The sequence below is a fragment of the Panulirus ornatus genome, chromosome 41, assembly GCF_036320965.1.
Source record: "Panulirus ornatus isolate Po-2019 chromosome 41, ASM3632096v1, whole genome shotgun sequence".
NCBI lineage: Eukaryota > Metazoa > Arthropoda > Malacostraca > Decapoda > Palinuridae > Panulirus > Panulirus ornatus.
In genome coordinates, this window is record NC_092264.1 from 3,805,090 (window position 1) to 3,821,367 (window position 16,278).

General features: G+C 45.7%; 1 protein-coding gene across 1 annotated transcript in view; it reads right to left on the reverse strand.

Moving 5' to 3' along the window:
• LOC139761759 (uncharacterized) overlaps positions 1-14,329 on the reverse strand; it is a 119,641-nt gene extending 105,312 nt beyond the window's left edge. Inside the window, exons 1-2 of the mRNA XM_071686194.1 lie at positions 14,280-14,329; positions 12,950-13,087 (exon numbers count right to left, since the gene is read on the reverse strand). Coding sequence (XP_071542295.1) covers positions 12,950-13,087; positions 14,280-14,329 — 188 coding nt within the window. The remainder of the gene's footprint in view (positions 1-12,949; positions 13,088-14,279) is intronic.
• Between the last annotated feature and the right edge of the window lie 1,949 nt (positions 14,330-16,278).

The following is a 16,278-nucleotide window of genomic DNA, read 5'->3' on the forward strand; positions in this document are numbered from 1 at the left end:
AACCCACGGGAGGCAGAAATAAGTTATAAACCAAGGGAGGCAGAAATAAGACGAATTATACCCCGCCTGAGGCAGACATAGCTTAAGTTATACCCCGCCTGGCATGACTCACGCTGTCCCACACCGAAGGCAGACGTACTTTGACTCACGCTGTGCCTGCGCTAGGGTAGACGCTCCTACAACAACGTACTACAGTCAGCCCCCAGGGGGGGAGAGAGAGAGAGAGAGAGGAGGAGCGGGTTTTGATCAGGAGGATCTGTAGCAGTGTTAGGAGCGATAGGAAGGGATGGGCAGTTGCTCCCTTGAGCAACGACGGTACGACCCTTGAGCAACAACGGTACGACTCTTGAGCAACGACGGTACGACTCATGAACACCAACAGGTCAAAGGTCGAGCTATCATACCAGAAAGGTTGTTATTATTGTTCAAGGATCGTACCATTCTACTCAAGGGTTCGTATACCGTCTTGATGAAGTGTCGTACCGTCGTGCTTGAAGGATCGTACCGTTATCTTCAAGGGTCGTACCGTCGTGCTCAAGGGTCGTCCCAGTGTACTCGTGGGTTATACTATCGTGCTGAAAGGTCGTACCGTCGTTCTCAAGGGTCGTCCCAGTGTACTGGTGGGTTATACTATCGTGCTGAAAGGTCGTGCCGTCGTGCTCAAGGGTCGTTCCAGTGTACTGGTGGGTTTTACTATCGTGCTGAAAGGTCGTGCCGTCGTGCTCAAGGGTCGTCCCAGTGTACTGGTGGGTTATACTATCGTGCTGAAAGGTCGTGCCGTCGTGCTCAAGGGCAGCATGCCGTCGCTCTCAAGGTCTTAATAGAACCCGTCGCTCTCAAGGTCTAACAGAACCCGGAACCTTGGCTCGAAAGCTTAGATCACAGAGCTGTAAGCTCGTCGCGCCACACCTATGATCTTAATCTCACCCTGCCTCGCAAAAGTCCCTACCGTCATCCTAACCTGGGATCCCGGTACACACCCACTCGATCTAGGGTTCCTCCAGATGGTTTTCGTCTTTAGATAACTGGTTTGTTTATATCGGCTTAACACCTCTCAACTGCCGGGGTCGTTGGAGGCTGTCAAGGTCAAGTCGTAACCCCCACTTGAAGGAGCACTTGAACACCTTCTGCAGGTGTTTGAGATCATTCATAGACCATACACGTTATTGCTGTGCACATGGTCATTGTACCTAGGAGGCTGTACAACCGAGAAATGTCCTTATTGCTATAGGCTGTACAACCGAGAAATGTCCTTGTTGCTGTGGGATGTATAACCTAGAAGTGTCCTTATTGCTATGAGCTGCGCAACTTAGAAATGTCCTTGTTTCTATGAGGCTGTACAACCTAGAAATGCCCTTCTTTCTAAGCTGGTTTGCAACCTTGAAATGTCCTTGAATCTAAGAGGCCGTGCAGCTTAGAAATGTCCTTGTATTGATGAGGTTGCGTAACTAAGAAAGGAAACCCTTGGCATCCCTGAATATTCATCTGGCATGAGCCTGGGATTTTCAATAAGGAAGAGAGATTCACCTTCCATATCTCGTGTATACACGCGGACCACAAACAATACCTCCTGGAGGATCCAATCCTTCAAAAAATACAATCATACCAAAACAAAAAAGCGTTTGTTACTGTGACATCCTCCTGTCCTGGACGATACGATGGTAATTAGACAAAGCCCCTGGAAATGAGAGGCCTACTTAATGCCCGGAGACAAGTTTTATGATCAAGTTCGCTACTGAGCAGGTAGTTAGGCCGACTCTCACTAACTTTGGCTAATTAACGAAACTTTCTCGCCAGGAAAGCTAATAAGCCAGGCCTGGCCCCTTCCCCTCCCTCCCCCAGCAGCAGTGGTGGTGTGTGTAGAGCAGTAGAGATATGTGTGGCGGACGTAATGTTTAGAGACGACGGAAACCGCTTGCTGTAAACAACACAAGGAGAGAGGGAGGGAGGGTAAGTTCAGGGAAAAGAATGGTAGGAGAGGCTCGTGTCAGGACCTCTCTCTCTCTCTCTCTCTCTCTCTCTCTCTCTCTCTCTCTCTCTCTCTCTCTCTCTCTATCTCTATCTATCTCTCTTTTACCTGTCTGTCTGTCTATCTATCTATATCTCCGGTACCGGTACCACCCGCCTGGGTATCGGGACGGCTTTTGTGACGACTTGTGTGAGGCAGCACTTTAGTGGCTGTCAGGTGTCAGTCTTTTTGCCCAGGTAGCTGTCTTGTCTCCCAGCCTCGCCCACACGTAAGCTGCTTGGTTCTCCAGTCCACAGGCAAACACCCACACGATCTCGTACATAAAACTTGACGGTGCATAACTCACACGACTCATTCTTTGTAACTGTGTATAGCCCTGCGGTGGGCGCTACGCGTTAGTTCTGGCCATTTGGCGGGAGGAAACGAACCGACGTCACGCAACCCCAGTGGACAATGGCTGACGTCACTTGCATCCACGGGTCAGTGAATGACGTCACGAAACCCCCAAGAGAGCCAAGAAGTCGCAGATAACGTATCGGATAAACTTCCAAAGGTCAAGTCATATGTTAAGAGTCGTGAATATCACTTCAGTGAGGTGAGAAGCATGTCTTTCATTCGGTCCGTGACCTTGGCCGCCGCCAAAGGCCTCTATATCTGGCCTGAGCTTATGACTTGTACAGAGACAGTGAGGCTTAATGAAAGAACTCCCATATTATCGGTACACTGGGTTAATAAATGATAATGATACTAACGATAATGCTCAAAGCTTCGTACCGTATTGTTCAAAGCTTCGTACCATATTGCTCAAAGATTCGTACCGTATTGCTCAAAGCTTCGTAGCATATTGCTCAAAGTTTCGTACCGTGTTGCTCGAAGGTTCATTCACTCTTGGTCAAAGGTTCGTATCGTCTCGGTCAAGGTTTCTTACCGTAATGCCCAGAGGTTTGTACCGTCGTGCTCAAGGTTTCGTATCGTCTAACTCGAGGACTCATACCATATTGCTCAAAGGTTCGTACGGTATGCTCAGTGTTTCGTACCGTCTAACTCAAGAACTCGTACCGTATTGCTCAAGGTATCGTACCGTCTAGCTCAAAGGTTTCGTACCGCCTTGCTGAAGGTTTCGTTCCGCCTAGATCAAGGCTTCGTACCGTCCTGCTCAAAGATTCGTACCGCCTTGCTCAAGGTTTCGTCGTACCGTGTTGATCAAAGGGCTGAGGGGTAAAAAGAAAAAAAAAGGGACTCTGTGATTCCCAGACGTCATTTCACAAGTGTATTCCCATCCTGGCGTCGAAATTACTCAAAGACGAGGAATGAGTTCCCTCCCTTGAATACTCGTGATTAGCTGGTGGTGTTTGCCGGCCAAAAGAGCACTGCATATGTTGCAACATTTCCGGTTCATTAGAGAGAGAAGCCAATTAGCAACATGACGGGGATGCAGCGCTCTTTCCAACTCTATACTACAGACACACACACACACACACACACACACGAGCGCGTGCGTGGCGCCCCCCGTTGTGCGATATCTAGGTAAAGAGACGCTGAGAGTGGCAGTTGACGGGGCTCTCTAGGAGAGAGGAGAGAGAGAGAGAGAGAGAGAGAGAGAGAGAGAGAGAGAGAGAGAGTAAAGCTCGCTTAAACAGCGATAAGAGAGCAAAATGAATTGGAGACAGCCGTAAGAGGCGAGGGTCCGGCCAGTTGACACACACACACACACACACACACACACACACACACATCGCGGTCGTCGCTTCACGCTACACAAATACACAATTTCCTCTCCACGGCGAAATGAAATCCCACAAATACACCGCTTATCGTCCATAACCAATAGGGACTAAAAGCCCCACTCTGTATTATTCTCTCCACCTTATATTCCGTCTTTGGAGGCGTCTGTAGCCTCCTAACCATCTCGGGGGGGAAAATAATGGGATGATGTCGAGCATCAGAGAGAGAGAGAGAGAGAGAGAGAGAGATGGGTGTGGTGCTTGCCTGATGTTCCCAGCCATGGATCTTGTCACGTCTGCTTTAACTCACCAGGTGGCAGGCTTATCTCCTTCGTTTATATATATATATATATATATATATATATATATATATATATATATATATATATATATATATATATATATATATATACGTGTGTGTGTGTGTATGACAGCACGAGTGAAAAGTCACCTTTGGCGTGGCAGTATATCACGGTCAGTTGACGAAAATTCAATTTCGTCCGGAAAAAAAAAAGAAAGGAGGAACTTTACTCGCATTAAAGGATTACATCCTGCCTCTGCTACCGAGGGTAGCGCAGTCTTGAAGCCGCAGGATCCCCTTATAGCATCAAAACCCTTTCCGGAAAGAGGTTCTGGGTATATATATATATATATATATATATATATATATATATATGTATATATATATATATATATATATATATATATATATATATATAGTTTATATAGTGCATTATTATATTTACTTGCAACTCCAGGAATAATTTTATTGGGTCTCATGCAGCTTTGAGGTTGCGCTTCGCGCAGGAGCAGGGAAATGATGAACTCCTTTGTAGCGAGAAGGTCGTACACGAGACTACTTCCCACCGTCTGTGGACGATGATAACCTAGCTGCACCACGAGTGATATCTCGCTCGTGCACCATCCATTCACAGGCAGAGTCCGGTAACACCTATGTATAAACATTGGCAATGTGCCTTTAAAAAAAAAACCCGGGCAGGTGGTAAAACTGGGACAGCTGGTAAACCATTCACCGGTACTGGCTCGGGCCTCGCGATCATTAACGACCCCTCGTACTGTTAATCAGAGATGTGGGGGCATGATGTAACTCCGGGACTAATTTAGCCCATGTCTAAATACATTTGACCCAGCTTATCAGCCGTAACGAAGTGCTTACGAGCCGAGCGTGTTCCTGACAGAGTACATTAGCTTACGTAAATACTGACAGGCATTTTCTTTTTTTTTAATGTCGCTCGAGACTTATCCCCATTAAAACGAGATGATCTAGAGTCAATTGGAAATGTAAACATTCTGATCTATGTAATTGGACTGGATTGGACTGGAACTACGTAATTGGACTGGACTGGAGTGGAGTGGAGTGGAGTGGAACTACGTGTTGGACTGGACTGGAACTACGTAATTGGACTGGACTGGAGTGGAACTACGTGATTGGACTGGACTGGAACTACGTAATTGGACTGGACTGGAGTGGAACTACGTGTTGGACTGGACTGGAACTACGTAATTGGACTGGACTGGACTGGAAGTACGTTATTGGACTGGACTAGACTGGAAGAACTTCGTGCGTACATGTGCGTATTTGGAGACATTGATGTCTCTTGACGAATGAATTTAAAGCGTCTAAAATGAATAAGCAAGAGCCACTTTTATGTGTGTGTGGTGGTCCATATTTTTCCCTCAGTGTTTTTAACCCTGAAATACGAGTTAGAGCATTGCGGTGTTATTTCAGGGTTGAACTCTTTCCACTTACGAGTGTTTTTGTTTTTACTTAAGAGTTACTTTATAAGTGGCTTTTTTTTATTGCCTTCTCTGCGCCGCAACTGTTAAGAATCTTAATTATGCAGTTAATCTTGTTCGCGTCTAATGTTATATTTACACAGACCATTTTGGATTCGGAACTCTCGCTTCTGCATCGAGGATCAGAACTCGTTTGCTCTCAAGACTGGTTAATTAGGGGGTTGAGGGGGGGGGTTGTAATAGGACTGGTTAACTAGGGAGGTTGTAATAGGACTGGTTAACTAGGGAGAGGAGGGGGCGGGGTTGTAGTATTCTCCTTGTGAAATATATATATATATATATATATCAGGTTACCCTTCATTATGTCATCTTATTAAGTCATGTCCTGTGGTACGAAGGGAGTGGAAAGAATTACCCAAAAGTTAGGTTAAGTTGGATGTGTGTGTGTGTGTGTGTGTGTGTGTGTGTAGAAATGTGATCTTAAAGTAATCAAGAGAAGGGCGAGTCCGATTACATAATTACATGATTACATGCTTAGCACATAAGTATGTTTATATTTACTGAATATTTTTTTTTTTCTTGATGGTTTGGTTGTGGTAGACCGTCACTCACATATACGTCTCTTAAACCAGTCCTGGCTATATCTGCTTACGTTCTTCGTTGTCAGTCGCGCTGTGCGCGTCACTGCGCCTACCTCCAGAACACTGCGCATCACAGCCAAAACTTTGAACACGACTGTACGATCCTTCAACACGACAGCTCGAACCTTTGAACACGACTGTACGATCCTTCAACACGAAGCTCGAACCTTTGAACACGACTGTACGATCCTTCAACACGAAGCTCGAACCTTTGAACACGACTGTACGATCCTTCAACACGACAGCTCGAACCTTTGAACACGACTGTACGATCCTTCAACACGACAGCTCGAACCTTTGAACACGACTGTACGATCCTTCAACACGACAGCTCGAACCTTTGAACACGACTGTACGATCCTTCAACACGAAGCTCGAACCTTTGAACACGACGGTACGATCCTTCAACACGAAGCTCGAACCTTTGAACACGACTGTACGATCCTTCAACACGAAGCTCGAACCTTTGAACACGACTGTACGATCCTTCAACACGAAGCTCGAACCTTTGAACACGACTGTACGATCCTTCAACACGAAGCTCGAACCTTTGAACACGACTGTACGATCCTTCAACACGAAGCTCGAACCTTTGAACACGACTGTACGATCCTTCAACACGAAGCTCGAACCTTTGAACACGACTGTACGATCCTTCAACACGAAGCTCGAACCTTTGAACACGACTGTACGATCCTTCAACACGAAGCTCGAACCTTTGAACACGACTGTACGATCCTTCAACACGAAGCTCGAACCTTTGAACACGACTGTACGATCCTTCAACACGAAGCTCGAACCTTTGAACACGACTGTACGATCCTTCAACACGAAGCTCGAACCTTTGAACACGACTGTACGATCCTTCAACACGAAGCTCGAACCTTTGAACACGACTGTACGATCCTTCAACACGACAGCTCGAACCTTTGAACACGACTGTACGATCCTTCAACACGAAGCTCGAACCTTTGAACACGACTGTACGATCCTTCAACACGAAGCTCGAACCTTTGAACACGACGGTACGATCCTTCAACACGAAGCTCGAACCTTTGAACACGACTGTACGATCCTTCAACACGAAGCTCGAACCTTTGAACACGACTGTACGATCCTTCAACACGAAGCTCGAACCTTTGAACACGACGGTACGATCCTTCAACACGACAGCTCGAACCTTTGAACACGACTGTACGATCCTTCAACACGAAGCTCGAACCTTTGAACACGACGGTACGATCCTTCAACACGAAGCTCGAACCTTTGAACACGACTGTACGATCCTTCAACACGAAGCTCGAACCTTTGAACACGACGGTACGATCCTTCAACACGAAGCTCGAACCTTTGAACACGACGGTACGATCCTTCAACACGAAGCTCGAACCTTTGAACACGACGGTACGATCCTTCAACACGAAGCTCGAACCTTTGAACACGACGGTACGATCCTTCAACACGAAGCTCGAACCTTTGAACACGACGGTTATGACTCTTAAGATCTACGTGCGGTGCGGCTCTTTGAACACGTCGGTACGATCCTTCAACACGAAGCTCGAACCTTTGAACACGACGGTACGATCCTTCAACACGAAGCTCGAACCTTTGAACACGACTGTACGATCCTTCAACACGAAGCTCGAACCTTTGAACACGACTGTACGATCCTTCAACACGAAGCTCGAACCTTTGAACACGACGGTACGATCCTTCAACACGAAGCTCGAACCTTTGAACACGACTGTACGATCCTTCAACACGACAGCTCGAACCTTTGAACACGACTGTACGATCCTTCAACACGACAGCTCGAACCTTTGAACACGACTGTACGATCCTTCAACACGAAGCTCGAACCTTTGAACACGACTGTACGATCCTTCAACACGACAGCTCGAACCTTTGAACACGACTGTACGATCCTTCAACACGAAGCTCGAACCTTTGAACACGACTGTACGATCCTTCAACACGAAGCTCGAACCTTTGAACACGACTGTACGATCCTTCAACACGACAGCTCGAACCTTTGAACACGACTGTACGATCCTTCAACACGACAGCTCGAACCTTTGAACACGACTGTACGATCCTTCAACACGAAGCTCGAACCTTTGAACACGACTGTACGATCCTTCAACACGAAGCTCGAACCTTTGAACACGACGGTACGATCCTTCAACACGACAGCTCGAACCTTTGAACACGACTGTACGATCCTTCAACACGACAGCTCGAACCTTTGAACACGACGGTACGATCCTTCAACACGACAGCTCGAACCTTTGAACACGACTGTACGATCCTTCAACACGAAGCTCGAACCTTTGAACACGACTGTACGATCCTTCAACACGAAGCTCGAACCTTTGAACACGACTGTACGATCCTTCAACACGAAGCTCGAACCTTTGAACACGACTGTACGATCCTTCAACACGACAGCTCGAACCTTTGAACACGACGGTACGATCCTTCAACACGAAGCTCGAACCTTTGAACACGACGGTACGATCCTTCAACACGACAGCTCGAACCTTTGAACACGACGGTACGATCCTTCAACACGAAGCTCGAACCTTTGAACACGACTGTACGATCCTTCAACACGAAGCTCGAACCTTTGAACACGACGGTTATGACTCTTAAGATCTACGTGCGGTGCGGCTCTTTGAACACGTCGGTACGATCCTTCAACACGAAGCTCGAACCTTTGAACACGACTGTACGATCCTTCAACACGACAGCTCGAACCTTTGAACACGACTGTACGATCCTTCAACACGACAGCTCGAACCTTTGAACACGACTGTACGATCCTTCAACACGAAGCTCGAACCTTTGAACACGACTGTACGATCCTTCAACACGAAGCTCGAACCTTTGAACACGACTGTACGATCCTTCAACACGAAGCTCGAACCTTTGAACACGACTGTACGATCCTTCAACACGAAGCTCGAACCTTTGAACACGACTGTACGATCCTTCAACACGACAGCTCGAACCTTTGAACACGACTGTACGATCCTTCAACACGAAGCTCGAACCTTTGAACACGACTGTACGATCCTTCAACACGAAGCTCGAACCTTTGAACACGACTGTACGATCCTTCAACACGACAGCTCGAACCTTTGAACACGACTGTACGATCCTTCAACACGAAGCTCGAACCTTTGAACACGACTGTACGATCCTTCAACACGAAGCTCGAACCTTTGAACACGACGGTACGATCCTTCAACACGAAGCTCGAACCTTTGAACACGACGGTACGATCCTTCAACACGACAGCTCGAACCTTTGAACACGACTGTACGATCCTTCAACACGAAGCTCGAACCTTTGAACACGACTGTACGATCCTTCAACACGACAGCTCGAACCTTTGAACACGACTGTACGATCCTTCAACACGACAGCTCGAACCTTTGAACACGACTGTACGATCCTTCAACACGACAGCTCGAACCTTTGAACACGACGGTACGATCCTTCAACACGACAGCTCGAACCTTTGAACACGACGGTACGATCCTTCAACACGACAGCTCGAACCTTTGAACACGACGGTACGACCCTTCAACACGAAGCTCGGACCTTTGAACACGACGGTACGATCCTTCAACACGACAGCTCGAACCTTTGAACACGACTGTACGATCCTTCAACACGACAGCTCGAACCTTTGAACACGACGGTACGATCCTTCAACACGAAGCTCGAACCTTTGAACACGACGGTACGATCCTTCAACACGACGGAACGATCGAAGAGTTGACGTCACAAGCTGAACAATGGACTTAGTGATCCCAGCTGACATTAAGATATATAATGAACGACATTAATATTTTATAATAAACTTAAGGTCAACACACGTTATTATCTTTGTAAGAATTTATTTATTCGCCGCCATCATATCAACCAGGGTTTTTCAGGTTATAGGTGTACACTCCTGTCATGCTGTTTCGCTGAGAGAGAGAGAGAGAGAGAGAGAGAGAGAGAGAGAGAGAGAGAGAGAGAGAGAGAGAGAGAGAGAATGTTAATCTTCAGTGAAATAACAGCTGCCCGGCGAGCAGAATGGATGCATTCGAAATCATCAATACATAGCATGAATACATGCATTACGTATGCATTAAACATCTCCCACTCCCTAACAAAGTTAACAGACAACCAGAAGGATGAAGAGGGACTCCTCCTCCTACACACACACACACACACACACGAAACCCCTGTACTCAGCAGGAACAAAACATCGTCACGGATCTTGGTACTCATCCAGGCAGAGTGCCAGGCCAGCAGTAACTGTGGTGGCTAATACAACGCTCACTTGGCCGGAATCGTCTGCTCTATTCAGCCAGCAACAATCAGGAAGGGTCGTTTACGGTGCTAATTGCCTATAACGGACCACGGGACGGTAATTAGCTGGTGATTGATTACTGCACGTCTTGGTGGTGGGGGGGACGTTAGAGTCTGGTCGAGTAAATGGCGTGAGGGTCGACGTAATGTTGAAGTTAACCCTCCCTTCCCTTCTCTCCCTTCCCCCCGAGCACGACGGTACGAGCCTGGAGCACGACGGTACGACTGTGGAGTACGACGGCACGACGCTTGAGCACGGTGGTGCAATACAACCCTTTGGTTATTACGGACGTGCAGTGCACAGGGTCGTACCGTCGTGTTGAAGATAGATAGACAGACAGATATGATATTTCCGTCCTGGGTGTGAAGGCCTCGATACATCAATACGTCGCTGGGAATCAGTGGGAGTTCGAGTGAACGTGTTGTACGACGGGCTTACCCCTGCACGGAGACCAATAGTTCTTCCGTAGGATCGAAGAGGATCCGAGTACGATAGAATCATCCAATGGTGGCCTGCGGTGGAAATGGATGGAGTCTCTCCCTGTTAACTTGCTTTCTCTCTCTCTCTCTCTCTCTCTCTCTCTCTCTCTCTCTCTCTCTCTCTCTCTCTCTCTCTCTCTCTCTCTCTCTCTCTCTCTCTTTTTCTGTCTCTTATACACACACACACACACACACACACACACACACACACACACACACACACACACACACACACACACACACACACACACACACACGCCTTCCCTGCTAGTTCTTCCTCCTTATCCACCACACAACAGGGGCTGCTAAAGAAAGGATGCGCAAAAAAAAAAAGAGGGGCATGCAAGATCGTCCTCAGCTCCTCCTTAACACCACCCGTCAAGAGGCACTCAACACGCAGGTCCTCCCGACACTCTCTCTCTCTCTCTCTCTCTCTCTCTCTCTCTCTCTCTCTCTCTCTCTCTCTCTCTCTCCTGCCATCACCTGGTCCTCCCTCAACCATGGAGCTTGGGGGGGGGGGGGGGGGGGGGAGCTGCTGCACCACTTTCGCCACAGTCATATCCTCCCAGTTGAGATCCCTCTTCCCATAGTTAGCACCACTTTCGCCACAGTCATATCCTCCCAGTTGAGATCCCTCTTCCCATAGTTAGCACCACTTTCGCCACAGTCATATCCTCCCAGTTGAGATCCCTCTTCCCATAGTTAGCACCACTTTCGCCACAGTCATATCCTCCCAGTTGAGATCCCTCTTCCCCTAGTTACAGTTCAGTACCATAGTTGTATCTAGGCCCTACAACCTGGTGCAGATTGCAAGAACAACAACCCCATCACCTCACCACCATACCATCACTACCACAATTCTGCCACCACCGCTAATACCACCATCACCTACACCACCACAACCACCACACTACCACCTCTCCACACTACCATCTCCCAGTTGAGATCCCTCTTCCCCTAGTTACAGTTCAGTACCATAGTTGTATCTAGGCCCTACAACCTGGTGCAGCTTGCAAGAACAACAACCCCATCACCTCACCACCATACCATCACTACCACAATTCTGCCACCACCGCTAATACCACCATCACCTACACCACCACAACCACCACACTACCACCTCTCCACACTACCATCTCCCTGCCACCACTTTCACCTCCCCTGCCACCACTTCCACCCTCCTACCACCATTCCTACCACCAGTTCCCGGACCATCACTATCCTCCTCCCCACTACATTACCAGCCCCTACCACCAGTGCCCACACCACTACACTGCCACCTCCCCACCACAGCAATGCACCAATCTCTTCATCTTATTGACCTGCCAGATGCAGGGGATGCCATGCACCGCCTGGTAACCCCTCTTCTCACCTGTTGTGCACCAGGGAATTACCTCGAATGCCCATTGCTTTCATCCTGATCTCCTTCTTTCCATACACTTTTGTTGAACTTTTCTAATCCCTTTTTCCTTATACTTTTATATTTCTGAATCGTCTGCCGATGGAGTATCTCTGCTTATTTATACACCATTGCTATTTTTATTAATTCCTGTGAACTTATACATGTATTTGCCTGTTTATACAACATTCTTTCTTTCTTAAGAAGATAATATATGAACTCTCTATCAATACCTATCTGTACTGTTATCTTCTGAAATTACGTCCATTTTTCCGTGAAGTCTCTAAACTCGTCTTTACTGTCATTTCATCCTGTGAACTCCCTAATTATGCCTGTACCTTTCTTCGTCAAGTGAGAACTTATACTGTGGCCTCTGTAACCCTATTTGATCTCGTATGTTTGTCTCCCTCAAGTGAGTACTTAATGCTGTGAGCTCTGTAGCCCTATTTACACTCAGTATTGTCTCTCTCGAGTAAGAACTCATTCTATAAGCTCTGTCACCCAATTTACACCGTATTTTCTCTTCTTGAAGTGAGTAGTGATTCTCTGCACACCCTCATCTACCCATATCTGGTCATATTTCATTCCTCACTTGTCTTAGTGTGGTACTCACCTCCTCTTGTAGTCCAGGCAGTCTGGGGTGTTTGTGAAGCATCCTTGGCGGAAGGCTCTCACTGTAGAGGTGAAGGCTCGAACTGTGGGCACCTGCACCTCGACCTTCTCCTCTCGCTCGAACCGGCACACCTGGGGCCTGTAGACACACAGAGGGACCCCGAGTTATTACTTAAGTTAAAGTGGACCTTAATGTCAGAGTGTAGTGGTCTGATTAACTAGAGTGTTTGAAAATGTAAGTGTGACATGTAGAGTTCTGATTGAATTACGTTAGCTTTTTGAATGGTAAATGTAAAATGTAAATGTTTGATGTTTTCATGACATTACGTACACTGGTTAAAACGTTAAAGGTCAAGATAGTGAAGAACACATCAATAAAGGTAATAGAATTACTGCAAAAGACAGTACAAAACACATGACTAACGTAAAAGCGAAGGGAATTATCAAGAGGATAACGTTAATGGAATCAAAGTAGATGGAAAGACATCGTGATCCAATCTAAAGGGAATTGTAGAGACACTAAAAACAAGGAAATTAACTGCTCTTGTTCTTTCAGTTACCAGAGTGGTGTATCCTTCCGATATAATTTTATCGAAGGAATTCACTATAAAAACTAACACCACCGTAAGAGTTAAACATTTCAGCAGTTCTTTAGTTAACTTAGTGGTTGGACTTCGTCTCTCCCGGGCTGATTTTATCAATACTAAACTGATAAGTCAACATGGATGGTGTTTTTGTTTTCATCCGGGACTCCCGTAAGATGCCAGGTATCGTCAGAGATTATTGGCAATTTCAAGCTGAGCTGAGCTGTATCTGACGTGTGTGTGTGTGTGTGTTTGTGTGTGTGTGTGGTGATTGAATACAATAATAATATTCTGTGACTAAGTTCGGTGATCTCATACGTGGAGACGGCTAAAGAGGACTTTATTGAACAAATGCAAATTACCAATGAGAAATGTTAATCAGCCATCACTTTTCATGTGATTGTGAATGCCGTTGTGTATAGCTGCTTAGAGTGAAATAGATCCTACAATATCCTGCGTTTTTATGACAGGATATACCATTCGCTGGGTGGTTCATAAGCCAGTCCTGCACGTTCGTCATACTATAAACAAAATGTACCGATATATTTCAGATTATATTCCTACAGCTATTCACTGTGTAGCCAATCCCTCACTGTTCATTCCCTATTATTGTCAGTCGTTTGACTCAGCTTTCCACAACATCCAGAAATGGTAAATCTTTAGAGAAAGTTGGTGGTGTTATAAGTTGTGTGTTCCCGGTTATGAAATGCAATACTGTACACCTTGGCGAATATATGTACACATTACACATCCACTCGCTCTGGGCTTGCATGTAACACTCGTCCACCGTTCAACATTGTGTCCTATACACATTAGCATTCGTCTGTGTACACTTCCTATCTAAACCTACCCCCTCCCCCCAAAAAAAGAATTAGACTTGACCATAAGTAACTTCAGACATATCCTGTGGTCGCTAGTATAACGTCTTCGTCCAGTGCGCCCCACCTGGTGGTCAGCTTCGACAACAGGCGCTGTTCGTACTGCCACATGCCGCCATACAGTTGGTTTGGTCCCGCCAAGCTCGGTGTGCGAGACCAAAGACAATATTGCTAGGCGGTGGATATCAGCAAAATAATTCCTAGCCGTAAATCTATCGCAGCGGAAGATAAGTGCGGAGCCGTGTTAATCCCAGCCAACTCTTAAATCTTTTGAGAAATTCTACGGAAAACTTCGAATGCGGGATATATATATATATATATATATATATATATATATATATATATATATATATATATATATATATATATATTATCCCTGGGGATAGGGGAGAAAGAATACTTCCCACGTATTTTCCCTGCGTGTCGTAGAAGGCGACTAAAAGGGGAGGGAGCGGGGGGCTGGATATCCTCCCCTCTTGTTTTTTTTTGTTTTTTTTTTTCAACTTTCCAAGAGAAGGAACAGAGAAGGGGGCCAGTTGAGGATATTCCCTCAGAGGCCCAGTCCTCTGTTCTTAACGCTACCTTGCTAATGCGGGAAATGGCGAATAGTTTGAAAGAAAATATATATATATATATATATATATATATATATATATATATATATATATATATATATATATATATATATATATATATATATATATATTATATATATATTTATATATATCCTTGGGATAGGGGAGAAAGAATACTTCCCACGTATTCCCTGCGTGTAGTAGAAGGCGACTAAAAGGAGAAAGAGGGAGGGGGGCAAGTGAGAATATTCCCTCTAAGGCTCAGTCCTCTGTTCTTAACGCTACCTCGCTAACGCGGGAAATGGCAACAATGTCTGAAATATATACATATACTCTCGTGGCGTTACGTGAGTGTCCTTGTTATGTGGTTACGCCTAGAGAAACATGTCACTTAACAAGGCTGTGTGTCATCGTCTGTTGACGAGAGGGAGTCGAGTCTCAATAGAAGAGTACATCATTTCCCAGCTACTGGAAGTAGCGCAGCCTTGAAGCTACTGGAACCTCCTTCAGAGGAAAGTGGGTCATAGAGTTATCTAATAATGATAATTATTTTAATGATAATCAGAGTTCTCCTTGTTAAAGACTCTAGAATGCGATCTGAATGACTTAGACACACTTAGAAATAAGTGAAGAAAAAAATTTTGGTTGTACGTGGCTTCAGTGTCTGTTTTCCCAGCAGGAGTTGTTATAATGTCATTGTTATTTGTGGCTTGATATGTACATTTGTGTGTGTGCGTGTTAGTGTGTCTAGCTTACGTGCCGTATGTGTGTGTGTGTGTATGTGTGTATTTAACTGCGTCATCGTTCTTGTGTGTATAAACTCGTGTGTATTTTCTACTCGCACATATTTACGCATGTGTGTGTATGTTTGTTTTTGTGTGTAGTCCATGTATATAAGAATCCTATCTGGGTTTTTAGAAACGAGATATCCAACTTTACGGCTGAATGTCACAACAGTACTGGATAGCACTATATTCAGACGGTCTTCCTCACATGGAGATTGCTGTGTTGTGCATCAAAAACCCTTTTTCATACACCCGCCAGTGATGCGAGCATACAGCACGAAACAGTCAGCTTTATCAAAGGAAAATGATCTAAAAATACAAGAATTTCAGTGATTCCCATGCGAAGCACTAGAGATCTGTCCGAAAGATATGGCATATGTTGCTCTTGAATGGAAATATAAGAGAATTTGATATAGGATCTGGTATAGTATATTATAAAGACGCGACTCTGCAGAGGTTGATATATGATTTCTGGGATGATATATCGTTTGATTATCACGTTATAACT